At 40.3% G+C, this 13370-nt stretch overlaps 3 protein-coding genes across 3 annotated transcripts in view; 1 reads left to right on the top strand and 2 right to left on the bottom strand.

The window, feature by feature from the left end:
• LOC120469996 (connector enhancer of kinase suppressor of ras 2) overlaps positions 1 to 2505 on the bottom strand; it is a 43926-nt gene extending 41421 nt beyond the window's left edge. Inside the window, exon 1 of the mRNA XM_039659362.2 lies at positions 1804 to 2505. Within this exon, the coding sequence (XP_039515296.1) occupies positions 1804 to 1867 (64 nt within the window). The 5' untranslated portion in view covers positions 1868 to 2505. The remainder of the gene's footprint in view (positions 1 to 1803) is intronic.
• Positions 2506 to 6388: 3883 nt separating this feature from the next.
• Positions 6389 to 9353, bottom strand: LOC120469897 (uncharacterized). The gene is made up of 3 exons (XM_039659168.2): positions 9180 to 9353; positions 8653 to 8821; positions 6389 to 7190 (listed from the first exon to the last, which is right to left on the bottom strand). The coding sequence occupies exons 2-3, from the start codon at positions 8810 to 8812 to the stop codon at positions 6538 to 6540; spliced, it is 813 nt and encodes a 270-aa protein (XP_039515102.1). The 5' UTR covers positions 8813 to 8821; positions 9180 to 9353; the 3' UTR covers positions 6389 to 6537.
• A 596-nt stretch (positions 9354 to 9949) lies between these two features.
• On the top strand, positions 9950 to 13163 carry hmgn7 (high mobility group nucleosomal binding domain 7). The gene is made up of 6 exons (XM_039659169.2): positions 9950 to 10104; positions 10967 to 10993; positions 11343 to 11372; positions 11663 to 11710; positions 11818 to 11925; positions 12286 to 13163. The coding sequence occupies exons 1-6, from the start codon at positions 10090 to 10092 to the stop codon at positions 12343 to 12345; spliced, it is 288 nt and encodes a 95-aa protein (XP_039515103.1). The 5' UTR covers positions 9950 to 10089; the 3' UTR covers positions 12346 to 13163.
• The last annotated feature ends 207 nt before the right edge of the window (positions 13164 to 13370 follow it).

The raw sequence follows: 13370 nt of genomic DNA, 5'->3' as shown, positions 1-13370 counted from the left end.
ATCCAGGGGTGCAAATAATTGTGGCCCACTTTCAATTATTTAACTTAAATGAAAGGTTAGAATTTTGTGATTTTTTTAATGAAAGATCAAAAGGATAAACAATGCAGATTTCTTTTCACAGCAGCCTTTGCACATTTACAAAGGATGCCAATACTAGTGGAGGGCACTGTACATTCATAGATAGAGACCTGAGGGACATGTAATCGGCTTACGAATTTCCTTAAAGTATGGGTGTTTTGGACATACAGATCACAAGCATTATTGATTCACCTGTGTACACTTGTCCATTATTAGATTGGTGGCAAAGGATATCTGACCTTTGAAATGCTGATGAGTAAAGATTATGAGCACCTGAATGTCATGTGCACTAATGCCCTTAAACTTCACTTCAGATAGCATCTGATCTTGCTGGTATTTCGGCCCTATGTCTCTCCACCTCAGCTGCTCCATTGTGTTCTACTTATATCGTCTGTGTATCATCCATCCGTGTGTCTTTGCATGTCATCTAAAGAAGATGGAAAATTATTTCCAATCAGATACCAGTTGTCATGTCAGATTGCATAGCTTTTTGAAAATGCCGTCAGTTTTTCCCAAAAAAGGAAAGGCCAAGTCCACATCCCTGAGCTATAACTGCATGACGAAACCTTCATGGTGTGCCTTCAACTATCGGCAAGCAGCTTTTGGATAGCCTACTCTCTCTTGCTTTCTGGATGGGTTTATGCAAAGCTATTCTAACCTAGTTTTCCTAAAAAATAAATACTATCTATTTGGGATAGACACAATAATCTAATAATCTAATAAGGTATATCTAATAAATAAAATAAGTACAAGTGAAGCTGAAATTTACACTATTATGATAACTATTATGATTGTTAGAAGTACATAAGAAATAAATAGGTCAACTAGTACATAGGCTACTAGGAGGTTATACGGGTAGAAGTAACATATTTGAAGCATTGAATGTACTGTTTCCAGTAATGGAATAAATACATGTCCATATTAGAATAGTGACTAGAAGCAAATAAATAAGAACTAGTATGTACTGTGAGTGACAAAGTTAATATACTAGTCACTGTAGGAAGCACACGAATCTAAACAATTGAAAATGATAGGCTACAAATGGATTACTTATGGTAATTAAACCCCAAGTACTAGTGACATAAAAATAGATACTAATTAGTTTAAAGGAGTAAATGTTTGTCATGGGTGTCAAGGCTCAGCTGGTTTCCAAAGATACCGTCATCCCTCTTCAAGTCCCTAGATTACGCGCATCTGCAGCGCAGCACAGCGCGCGACGGCCTGGATCTGTCCATGGTGCTAGTTATCACTGCGCGAGAGGGAGATTTATTCTCTGAGTCTGGAAACAGCACTGTTTCTCTCTCTCTCTCTCTCTCTCTCTCTCTCTCTGAAGTGTGTGCGCACATGCACGTATGTGTATATTTATGTGCTGTATGAAAACGCCATGTCGCCCTTTGTCATAACCGTTTTTGCTAATCTACTTGCAAAACACGCGAGCGCGCGCACACAGACACACATACACATCACGCATCCCCAGACCACACGCACACCCCCTATTGCGCGACGCGTGTAGCGCTGTGCAGATCACACACACCATGGTGCGCCGAGCAAAGGCGCAAAATGGCACACAAGCTCGATCAATACCTCACTGCACGGCACAGGCAGAGACGAGCACAGCCCGCATGCAGCCGAGACGCTCTTCCCGCTAACCCATTCCTCTCCCACCGGCTATTGGTCGTGCAGAGTTACTTGCGGGGGACAAATGGGGGATTTTTTTTTTTTTACCTTTCATCCAGTCCAGCACCTGCTTTGGGGACCATTTGCTGATGGGTTCCATGACCAGCGCCATGGCTGGTGTGCGTTGATTTCCCGGTTGAATTGTGTATGGAGCGCGCGGACCATCCGAACCCAGAGAAACAGATCAGAACCGCCGTTAGTTCACAGGGGCACATGTGATTCCGTTACATTGACGGCAGCGCGCGCGCGGCAGGAGTCTTGCTGTTGGATACATCCTCGCGGAGGACTGCGACGGAGAGATCCACGCGCGCGACTCTAACGTTACCCGCCCCCCCTCCAGCGCTCTCTCTCTCTCTCTCTCTCTCTCTCTCTCTCTCTCGCTCTCTCTCTCTCTCCCAAGTGTGCACCTGCTTCTCTCCAGTCTATCGAGTGGAGATGCGGGGGGGTGGGGGTGGTTGGGGATGTGTCTCTCGCCCCCTCCCTTCCGCGCTCGCAACGCTGCAGTATCACATGGGTCAGCGGTTCCGTGAGCGTGGGGACTGTTCGGTGACACTACCGATAAACGCCGAACAGCTCCACTGGGTCCGATACTGAGCGCGAGATGCAACCGAGTGCCTTGTAAACGGATACTTGGTATGCGTGCTTGTATGCGTGTCTCTCTCTCTCTCTCTCTCTCTCTCTCTCTCTCTCTCTCTCTCTCTCTCTCTCTCTCTCTCTCTCTCTCTCTCTCTCTCTCTCTCTCTCGCTCTCTCGGTTGGACCGTTTCGGGTCTACACAAGCTCGCTCCTCCGTCCTCGTCTGGAAAATTTCTGCGCGCCCGTTCGCTTACGTCACCGTTGCCCAATATCACTCTTATGGCATAAGTCGGTGTGTGCGCCAGCTAAACCAATAGCTGCTCAGCAAAGTGAGGTAACCGCAACCGACCGAACCAGGGAAACCGGGTCACCCGATAAAATAGAGAACAGAAGTCTGTGCAGCTCAAATGATCGCAAATGCACAGAAAGACTTAACAAATTGGGGGTGCTGGGTCTCCGGCTGTGGGACAGTAGGCTAATAAACACGAATGTGGGAGATGATAAAAAGGGAATCCTTTAAAAAAAAAAAACATGCCACTAAGAAATGTAGTGTGTAGGTGTATAGGTGTATTTGACTCTATAAATTGCATTTATTTACCATTGCTGTCTTTTCCCCCCTTTACTTTACAGATCCAACACATAAATTAGTGTCACATCATTGACTGGTGCATTTACATTCCTGTCCCACCACATGACGTCAAAATATGGCAAGGGATAGTTTAAATGATATTTTGGCTTGGGCAACTTCCAGGACTAGTGGAGAGAGAGAAAGAGAGAGAGCGGTCCATCTGGTATTACGGTTTGCGACATGGTGCCAGGCTAAAGAGCCCGTTTAAATGCCCACAGAGCAGCTACAAGAGTGTGAAGTAGCCATGTTGGCACAGATCAGATTCACACACACACACATGCAAACACATTTACAGATCACAGTTAACAGTTAATCCTGTTGATGATGCTGTGAGTTTGGCTCCTGTGTACCGGTGCCAGGATATCAGCATGCACACAAACACACATTTATGGCCCATTAACAGTTATGTCTGACTCTGCACCTCCCTGAATGTAACGTCAGAGTGACGTCAAAACATCATGTCAGCAAAGGCATTTAAACAATTTCCATTCAATACTACAATAAAATGAAAATCTTAATATAACATTAATGTAATGCGAGTATTTAACTGTAAACACATCGATGTAATATACAACAGCTGAGGTCTCACAGGTGAAGGACAATGCCATGGCCAGTATGACTATCACATGAACCTTGATGGTGACATTGGCCGCTGTTCTGAACGCTCCCAGCAGAGGGCGCGAGCACAGTATCAGCAGTTCTCAGCGGCAGGGTGTCATTTTGCAGGAAGAACAGCAGGTGGCAGCATAGGCGGAAATCGCGGGGGGGTCGGGGGGGTCAGGACCCCCCCTATCTGAGGGTTGTCCCCCCTAAAAAAACCATTTAAATATGTGTATTGTAAATAATGTAATGATATATTCTTAAAATAATTAAGAAATAAAATAACACAAATGCAAACGGGGCAATAACGAAAAAAGCGTTCTAAACATTTTGAGACCCCCCTCCCTTGCCTCACAGTGCGTTGGTCCACCGCCTCCGTCCCTTTTACCTCAGACACACACATTCCGGTGGGGGGAGAGAAAAACATAGTTTTTGAGTAGCAGCTAGTTGTGGAACTCCAGTAAAGGGGGTCGCACACCGGACGAGAAGCGTCGCGTCGCGCAGCGCCACGTCTTTAAAATTCGAACACATTATTCTCTATGAGTGTACACACACCGGCGGCGCCGTTCGGCGTCTGTCCGCGGTGCCCAGCAACGGCTCAGGACCGTGTTCAAAACCCTGCTGCGCCACAGAGCGCCATTTACATAGTTTTATATACAATTTAAATTATTTTTGTCTCAAATCGGTGCTGACGGATCCTGACTTCGCCCTATGCTGCAATATGCATTTAGTTTTGCATTCATTTACAGAAATCAGTTGAATGACAATTGCTGGTGTTATTGGATTTTTTTCAGGTGAGATTCTCAATTCATTCAGTAAACGGATGCTCTGAGGTAAAGTTTTCAGACTGCAGACATTACGATTGTACAGGAACGATTGTATTTAATTGTACAGTACAATAATAACTTAGAACAGACATTATCTTCATGTCATTAAACATTATATTGCTGGCCATACACTGATGAGAAAGTCCGGGTGCGCTGTGCATTTAGATTGTAACACTTTCACTGTGATTTAGTTGGTTTATATCATTTAATATAGTTAAAGAATGAGTCAATAAATTAAATGAAATCGCTGCGCTGCGTGAGGAGAGTAACGTTATGTAAATAGATTCGCTGCTGGCTTAAACCAGAAAGAAATTTAAAGAAGTATAATGAAATGGTCTCCATGCTACACTAATAATAGTAGTAAGGCTTTCCTCTGTATTTTTTTGCCTGTATTATTGGTGTCCCCCTCAAAATTTGCTCTTGAGAATTGTTATGTTTATTGTCCCCCCCAACATTTTGATGAAATTTTCGCCCCTGGGTGGCAGTATTTAAAAATACATATTACACAGTTTCACATTATTGAAACATTACCAAAACATCTAATGGAAAAGGGAATTGATTTAACTGAATCATGGCACTATATTAGAACTGAGGAGTTTAAATTCATTATTAACGCTTTATTATGATTACAAGGAAAGCGAAAGTAGCATTTAGCAGCAGGACTGATGGAGTTAAACAACATTTGATTGGCTGTTTAGTAGGAAGTGGTAACATTTATAGATGTCATTGCACAGTCTACACATGACAGCATGACTTTGGTTCCTCTTCTTCTAAACATGCCATGTTGATGGAAGCTTACAATGGATTGCAGAGGAGAGAGGAGGATTTTTTTGGATGAGTAAAAAGAAAAGAGGCACTCTGCTATGGCATTGGACTTGTTTATGCGTTTTCTGAGGGATTTGCAGTTGGTCACAATTTGTCAGTCTGTGAGGTCTGGAAAGGGTTAGCATTAATGAAAATGTAAATTAAAGGAATGTTCTGAGTTAAACAAAAGTTAAGCTCTATTAACAGAATTTGTAGCAGAATGTTTAAATATAACAGAAAAAAATATTTTAAAAATTATAACAGAACTGTCCCTTAGTAGGTTTTTTTCTTTTATAAAAAAGCACAAATTGCAGTTACAGTAATAATTACGTAGGCAATTTAGTATTTAACATGGAAGTAAAGAGTTCAGCAGTCTGGAAAGTCTATAGAAATGTAAGACTCATGTATGTTAAAGCACTCTTATGATGTGCTGATATGAAAAAAAAAGAATCAACACTTTTATTCAGTAAGGATGCATTAAATTCATCAAAAGTGACAGTAAAGACAATTTGACAAAAGATTTCCATTTCAAATAGTTTCCAGTAGTTTTTCAGAATTGCTAATAATAAGAAATGTTTCCTGAGAACCAAATCAGCATATTAGAATGATTTCTGATGGATCATGTGTACTAATCAATGAAATAAAGTACATTTTACAATACAATATTCCAAAATATTGTGTTTTTTACTGTATTTTTGATTGAATATATACAGCCTTCATTGTGAGCATAAGAGACTTATTAAAAATACAGACCCAACATTTGAACAGTAGTGTAACATTTTTATATAGACAAGTTCACAAGTTATCAAACCCAATGATAACATGCAGAGAAACAAGCATGCAGCCATCTTTAGAATTTTGTCTTTGAACTTCCGTTTTCGCACTATAGCTCAAATATTTCTATAGGATCGCTATTGGGGAGTAAAAAGCTTGTGACATGGATTCACCTATTGTAGAGTTAACTAAAGTTATCATGAGCATTGCAATGTTTGAAGTGGATGTCATGACAAATGTAATTTAAAGGGAAGAATTTAAAACGAGCGGTTCATTCATAAATCCATAAAATCTTACCTTGTGAAAATACAAACCAGAAAAGACAGAACACAACAAGCGCAACGATGAAAAGGGCCGGGGCTACATAAGGTCTATACTTTTGAAAAATTGTGTATGTTAATGTTCATTACTTTTGCTTTACAAAAATCCTGGCATTAGTCAAAACAAATCTCTGGTAATCAACATGCCACAAATGATGTGGGTACTGAACGCAGAACATTCCTTTAACAAAAATTTGTGTGTTGGTCAAAAGACAGGAAGTTTTATTAGGGCAGGAGTGTGTTTCTAAGTGTGGCTACTCATCTTCTGAAATTCGCAGCACAGGTGAGCTGAAGTGGGAGGTGGCTGGAGCTGAGCAAGTGCTCAAGTATCGCACAACATTACTGGATGAAGAACCCAGCTCTTCTTCCTGACTGGGGAGTGTCTGTTCCTTGGATACAGTCAGGCTGGTGGGCACCAGTGCCGGCATGACGTCAGCGCCCAGCAATGAAGATCCGCAGCACGCCATGTTTTGCATATGCTGGCAAAACACCTCCAGCATTTGGACCTCCAGATAGCCGTTCAACATGGAGTTGGTGAGCCTTCTCTCCCAGCCTGGGCTCTGAACACTCCTCATGACGAGATACCCCTCGTCCTGCTGGCTTACACCCACTGCTTGTTGACTTAGCTCCAAAGAAGGCTCCAGAGAGATCAAGTCCTGAGATTGAAGCAGTGGTCCGTCGTCCGGTGGTGGGTTGAGCAGGTCTGGGTTATGAGGACTCCAGTGCTCCAGCCGGTCACCTGCAAGCCGGAGGTCTGGATAGTCCTTGTAGAAGCTGGGACAGCACCAGGAGCAATATAGAGTCATGCCCAAGTCTTCCTCCCTGCTACAGCTATGAATGGGCATAGCGTTGCTGGGTGCAGAGGACCGGCACTGCCTTGGCTTTTCCAGGCCTTTGGGCCTGACAGCTGCCATGAAGAGAGAATGTTTTAGGCACGGCTATAACCAGCCTCATCTTAACATAGCACATAACAAATAGCCAAAAAATGTGGACATTTGTAAGAAAGCCCAGAGTTTGGAGCTCACTTGATACACTGTATGACAGTTTGAATGTCTCCATACAAAATGAGGAAGTATTTGGAATTTTTTTTTTTTATTTATTGTAGCTGTGAGCCACTAAAATGGCCTTGGAATTTTGTTGGTTTACTCTATTACACAATATTATCACTTAAAGTAGGCACGTTTGTAATTATGATCATTTTTTATTCTCTATTCTGCTGTATAATATGAGTGACAGGTTCTTGAATTATTTTTTAAATAACAATCTCAAATTGATTGCTGTCGTTTGTGAGTGACAGGTTGCCGGAAGGGAAGGGGAAGTTAAAGATTTTGACTAAAGATTACGAGGGCATATATATTTTTCAATAATGCATGGATAAATAATGTATAATTAACACTGCAATATTTCATTAAAAAATAAGAATGGACCCATTTCACATTTCCAGGGTTCTCAGAAGCGGAAGTCAGCATAGTTAGGTAAACTTCTATAGCAGTGAATGGGAGATGACAGCAAATAGAATTTTTGCAAATGCATTGCTCTAAAAAATTTGTTATAGAGTTTCCAAAACTTTCCAAATGAGAGAAAATATAGAGTTAGATTCCAGCAGTTAGAAGAGAGAAAGATGTCCAATTTGCCATCACTTCCTCAGCAGTTGTATTAGAAACAACATTGCAGCATTAATTCGTTTTTTTTTTTTTTTTGTCATTTGCTGCCAAGGTGGTCAAAGTATAGTGTTATAAATGTGTAAATATTAATAATGAAAATATTTAAAACTTTATTAGATTTGCGGTGTCGATCACTCTGGAAACGTGTCATCAAAGTCCGTGAAAAGGGCCCATTGTCAATTTTGATTTCATGGTGACTTAAAATACATAGTTCACTCCAAATTATATAAATGTCACCGTACTCATCCTCATGTCAAAAACCTGTAAGCATTTTTTTTTCCATAAAAGGAAAGTTGTTTTGTTTTTTCATCATATAGACATCTAAGCATTTTTCAAAATATATTCTTTTGTGTTCTGCAGTGCAGAAGAATTAAAATCATACCGCTTTGTAATGACATGAGAGTGCATAAATTATGGAGGAATTGTCATTTTTGGGCAAACTATCCTTTTAACCATGTGCTCAAATGTAACACCTGCATTTAAGTGGCTTTTCATTTTGTGGGTTAAAGTTCTCAGCAGCACCACACTTCCTTCCTGAATTTTATTTTTACATTTATTGACTGTTCCCAGGACCTGGGCCACATTCATAGTCTATAAGTGATATTTCTTCATTGTTCATCTCCTAATGCCTTCAGTCAGATCATGACTTTATGTTATTTTTAACACAACCTCATCCTAATAACCCAGAATTCTGAGGTCTCTCACCTCTCACAGTTTGTGGTGGCAGAGGTGATCTGGCAGTGGCGTGTGTCATGCAGGGGTCGGGACAGGTCGTGAGGGTGGATGAGAGTGTGTGAGAGTGTCCATCATGTTTCGTGGTGTCTTCTGTGCAGTTCAGAACATGAAGGAAAGCTTCTCCGAGCATGATAGCCCCCTGCGCACACGCACACACACAGATCAAGCTCCAGTGAATATACATTTTACTCAAGAAAAAAACTTAATCAAATACAAAAAACAGAGTAATCATAAGACGGCAAAATCAAACATTAAAAATAACATGAATGAAATCAAACTGAAATGAGGAATTAAAAAGAACGGAATGATTAGGCCTACACTTCCTTCCTTAATAAGTTCTTTAATAAAATCTAAAATTAATAAAAATCCCCTCAGAATATAGATTACTCTGATTTTAAACAAAACCCTTTAGACAACCAGTAAAGAAAACAAAAGCAGATCATTACAGCCTCGTCACAACAATCTATTTATTAGGAATATGGATATAAGAAACTTACCAACAGTTTTAGAGTGGTAGGCCAATGCCTTTTTGTATGGTTGCAGAAACAGAAATCGTAAGAGTGACAGTAATGCTTAGAAGCCAAAAGTTCAATCTATAGTGTCACTTTCTGAAAGTTCTCTCATCTATATCCTTCTGTCTGTCTATATATCTGTGTCTGATATGTTTTCTCTGAGCTTGCGTCTCAGATCTGGGTAGCAGCAGAGGAAGTAAGCAGTTATAGATCACACACACACACACACACACACACACACACACACACACACATATTAGGCCACTGCTTAAACAAAGCAGAAGTGAGAAATGTCTTGTGGCTCCTCTTCTCTATTACAGATTGCCACATGTGCGCACAGTGATTGCAATTTCATGTTTCATTATATTTGCACATAGGAACGTTTTCATAGAAAGAGCTCATAAGGTAAGCTGCTCATCTGCTTAAAAAAAAAACTTCACAGATGCAGCTATAGCATACACCCATGAGGGTCTGACTTTATCCCTGGGGTTAAACGTGAGCTTGTCCCTTTCACATCAATACTGTACGGCAGAGCATTATTTGGTGCAGAACGCACTCACATCATACTATATTTTAACATGTCGGGAGGGAAATTGAACAGGAAACTCCGCTGTTGGATTTACACCTCAGGATTTCGCGCGTAAAAGCACAGCGGAGGTAAGAATCTGCCTCTTCTGTGGCGGACACAGGCGCCCGCTGATTGGACAAGCGGAACATCAGTCATAACATGGCCCCGCCCCCACCCTCCCATTCAACCACTGGCTCTCTAATGTAGCCCTGTGTTTACTACAGAATTAGTGCATAGCGGACGACAGTCTCCTGAACTGTGAACTACGAATCACAAAAGATAACCTGTTAGTTTTGCATAAAAGAAGAAAAATATCCCAAACTCAACATGCCCAAGAGAAAGGTATGTAGAAAAGCCGAGCGCGGCGCACGGCTACACTTTTGCCCTTACTAATCAGTCGTGAAATTAGGAAGCCCTCGAGACAATGTTTTTTTAATAAAAATCCAGGCGACTTCTTTAGAATCAGTGGGCAGATAAAAAATCGTTGTTAATTTTGCGATTTTTTCTGCCGGATCGCGGTGTTTTAGTCGACGGTGGTGCGTTAAGCAGGAGGGTTTTAGTGGAGCAGAGCTGTGCTGAAGCTCGGCTTGATCTCATGCCCGTGGAACCGCAGCCATGCTGCCCTCTCTCTCTCTCCATCTCCAACACAGCGCGACGCGAAAACCGACGATTATAAGCGTAATCGTGGCTCAGGCGCTGTAAAATGGGGATTAAAAAATAGCTGGATAACTCTAATTTTCTGAATGGTGGCAATTTTGCGAAAAGGCGCTCGCGTTTTTAAACAGTTTTAACGCATTTTCTTTGTTCGCCATGGAAGAGGAGTGTCGTAACGCCTGCTTGCCGCCAGGTGTCAGCGTTGAGGCGGGATAATCGCGCCCCTCCTCCTTATCCAAATGCCTGGAGCCTGTGAAGTGAAATGTCTCCGTGAAAAATGATAAATAAAAAATCGGCTCACCATTTTGCACTGCCGTCCGCTGACAAATACACTTATACGCAAAGCCTCTCTGAGAAAAGTTATTTAAACTTTAATAGAGCTAACCACACACGTTTTTATGCCACCCCAATATGTTGCTCACATATACAAACATGCAGATTCGCAGATCCCAATGTTTATACAAGTTGCCTTTTTGGGTTTCCCGCCATTTATGTTAATACAAGTATAGACTATGTTTTTACTTATGATATTTGTTTTGTTCATTTGCAGGGAACTGATGGAGAAGTCAAGGAGGAGGTACTGAAAGAATATTCTAAGAATCTCTGAAGCAATTTTGTGTTGCAAATTTAAGTAATCAAAATCATTACAAATGCATTACTTGGCCTACTCTAAATCTACATTTACACTTATTTATTTAGCTGTCACTTTTTGAATTACAATTACGAAATCGAATTACAAACGTGAAACACCACAAACAATTTGCCATAAGAGCCAATAATAGCCTTTATTTAAGTATAAGCTTGCTTGGTATACAAGAAGGTGAAATGGAAAAGAACAGGATTTTTAAATAGGCATTACAGTAAGTATCTGTTCTCTCTTACCTGCCCTCAAATAAATAGATTTTTTTTCTTTCTCCCTTTTGTAGCCTCAGAGAAGGTCTGCTAGATTATCGGCGGTAAGTTGTTTTCTTTTTTTAAAGATATTTAATGTTACCATTATATAATTGTTTTACTTTTAAGGAGTCCTCAAATGTCTTCAGGAACTTTAAAAATAGTTTCGGAATTTATTAGCACTGTCTTGCCAGACATTTCCGTTAAGATGATCTTTAAAATTCAGGATAGGGCAGAACAACAAAGACCATACTGTGCTCTATTTTAACTATTCATATGTTCATTGTTTAGGTGTGCATTTTACTGATCAAACAGTAAGTTTGTGAATGAATCATATATTTTCTTTTCCCTTCAGAAACCAAACCCTCCAAAACCTGAACCCAAACCGAAAAAAACTCCCAAGGTACTTTTACACTTTAAAACAACTCTCAACTTGTTTCCAATATTCGGTTTGTCTCATATGGATTGCTCTATAGTCATTCTTTTGCCCTGTCTTTTCCTCTCTCACAGAAGGAGAAGGAAGTGAACGATAAAAAGGAAGAGAAGAAGGCAAAGGCAAAGGCTGATGAATCCAAGGAGGAGAATCAATCAGAAAATGGCGAGACTAAGACCAATGAGGTAAGTGTGTATATATAGTATTTATATATAAAACAAGTAAAAGTTGTTTAATAGTGATAGTAATAAAGTGTATGCATTAAGGTAGACCTAAAGGTAGACCTCGGTCTTCCTAAAATCATATTAAACAACCTTTACTTCGCTAGTCCCTTAAAAGAAATATCTAAAAAAAAAAAAAAAAAAAAGGCTTTTTAATTCTTACTAAGTAACATGGTTCAATAAATTCCCTAAAATGAGGACATTAATAGCCTTAACTAAAGTGAATTTTCCAAATTTCACCACCTCTATCTGTAAAGAATGATTCTGATTGGTGCAAAGGCAATCCTGCTTGATTCTCATTGGTTTTTCCCTTTTATTACACAGGTTGAGAAAACTCCAGAAGAAGAGGGAGAGCCCGAGAAGGAGGACCCGAAGACAGAGTAGCACCACGCCTGTCCATCCATCCGTCCATTCTTTCTCTTTCCCCCTTTCCTTTCTTTTATCTTCCTCTCTTTCGCAGTTTTCTCTCCCTCTCCAGCTCTCTCAACAACCTCCTCTCTGCCCATCAACACCAGAAGAATATTTTTATCAGCAAATTTGTAAATACTGGTTCAGGTTTTTAGCACAAAAAACAAAGCTGACTAAACAAGTCTTGTGTTCGGCCGCGGCTGTATTAGGTGTTTACAACGCGAGAGATGTAAAAAAAGGCGGCGTCTTTCTTTGGTTTTGTTGATTTTTCTGATTTTAATTCTTTTTCTTTTTTTTTAAGCGGATGGTCTGTAGCTTGGTTTTGGAGTGGGAGGTGGGAGGAGGCTCTCAGTCTGTATGTCCGTTAGTGCTTGTGATGTTGCTCTGGAGTCTGTAACATTTCTGTACGGGGTTTGTTTTATTTTTCTTTTAAATGTAATGGATTGTCTTTAAGAAAGAGGAATGAGTTCAACAAATGTACAAGAAAGAAAACAACTAAAGACTGCTTACATTCCAGGTTCAGCATTAGATGGTGACTCCTGGTGTTTTTAAGAATCATACCACCTTTGCAATTTGTTGAAACAGGCAACTGAGCTTTGTTAGGAGGCCAGAAAAAAACCCTTCTGTTATTATAGAGGACTTTTTTGAAATTACAGGATTCAAAGAAAAAAAAATTAAGCGTTTTTTGGAGTTTTTTTAACACTGAAAATTCATCTGTGAAAAAGTGCTTAGTGTCCCCTATAATTCTCTTGGTCTCACTCAATAAAAATCCATCATTGGAGTTTTCCTCATAATGTCTGCTGTGGTCTTTTTCACTGAATACAATACAGAATTATGATGTTCTATCAGTTATCAAGTGTTTATAACAGTGGTTTGATGCACTAATAACTAATAGTGGATTTCACCACTGGTTCACGTTGCATTTAAATCTTAACAAATGATCATAATCACAACAGCTGAGACAAACACTCTAAATGCAAATATGAATTTTAGTTGAGCCA

The sequence above is a fragment of the Pimephales promelas genome, chromosome 4 (assembly GCF_988280905.1).
Source record: "Pimephales promelas chromosome 4, fPimPro1.hap1.1, whole genome shotgun sequence".
Taxonomy (NCBI): domain Eukaryota; kingdom Metazoa; phylum Chordata; class Actinopteri; order Cypriniformes; family Leuciscidae; genus Pimephales; species Pimephales promelas.
Note: the sequence above shows the minus strand (reverse complement) of the source record. Positions and strands in the feature narration are given on the sequence as shown.

Coding starts and splice junctions, on each gene's coding strand:
- LOC120469897 (XM_039659168.2), bottom strand. CDS start 8,812: ATGCTCGGAGAAGCTTTCCTTCATGTTCTGAACTGCACAGAAGACACC. Junction 7,191..8,652: donor GCCACCACAAACTGTGAGAG/GTGAGAGACCTC, acceptor TCTTCATGGCAG/CTGTCAGGCCCAAAGGCCTG.
- hmgn7 (XM_039659169.2), top strand. Junction 11,373..11,662: donor GGTCTGCTAGATTATCGGCG/GTAAGTTGTTTT, acceptor TTTTCCCTTCAG/AAACCAAACCCTCCAAAACC. Junction 11,711..11,817: donor AACCGAAAAAAACTCCCAAG/GTACTTTTACAC, acceptor CCTCTCTCACAG/AAGGAGAAGGAAGTGAACGA.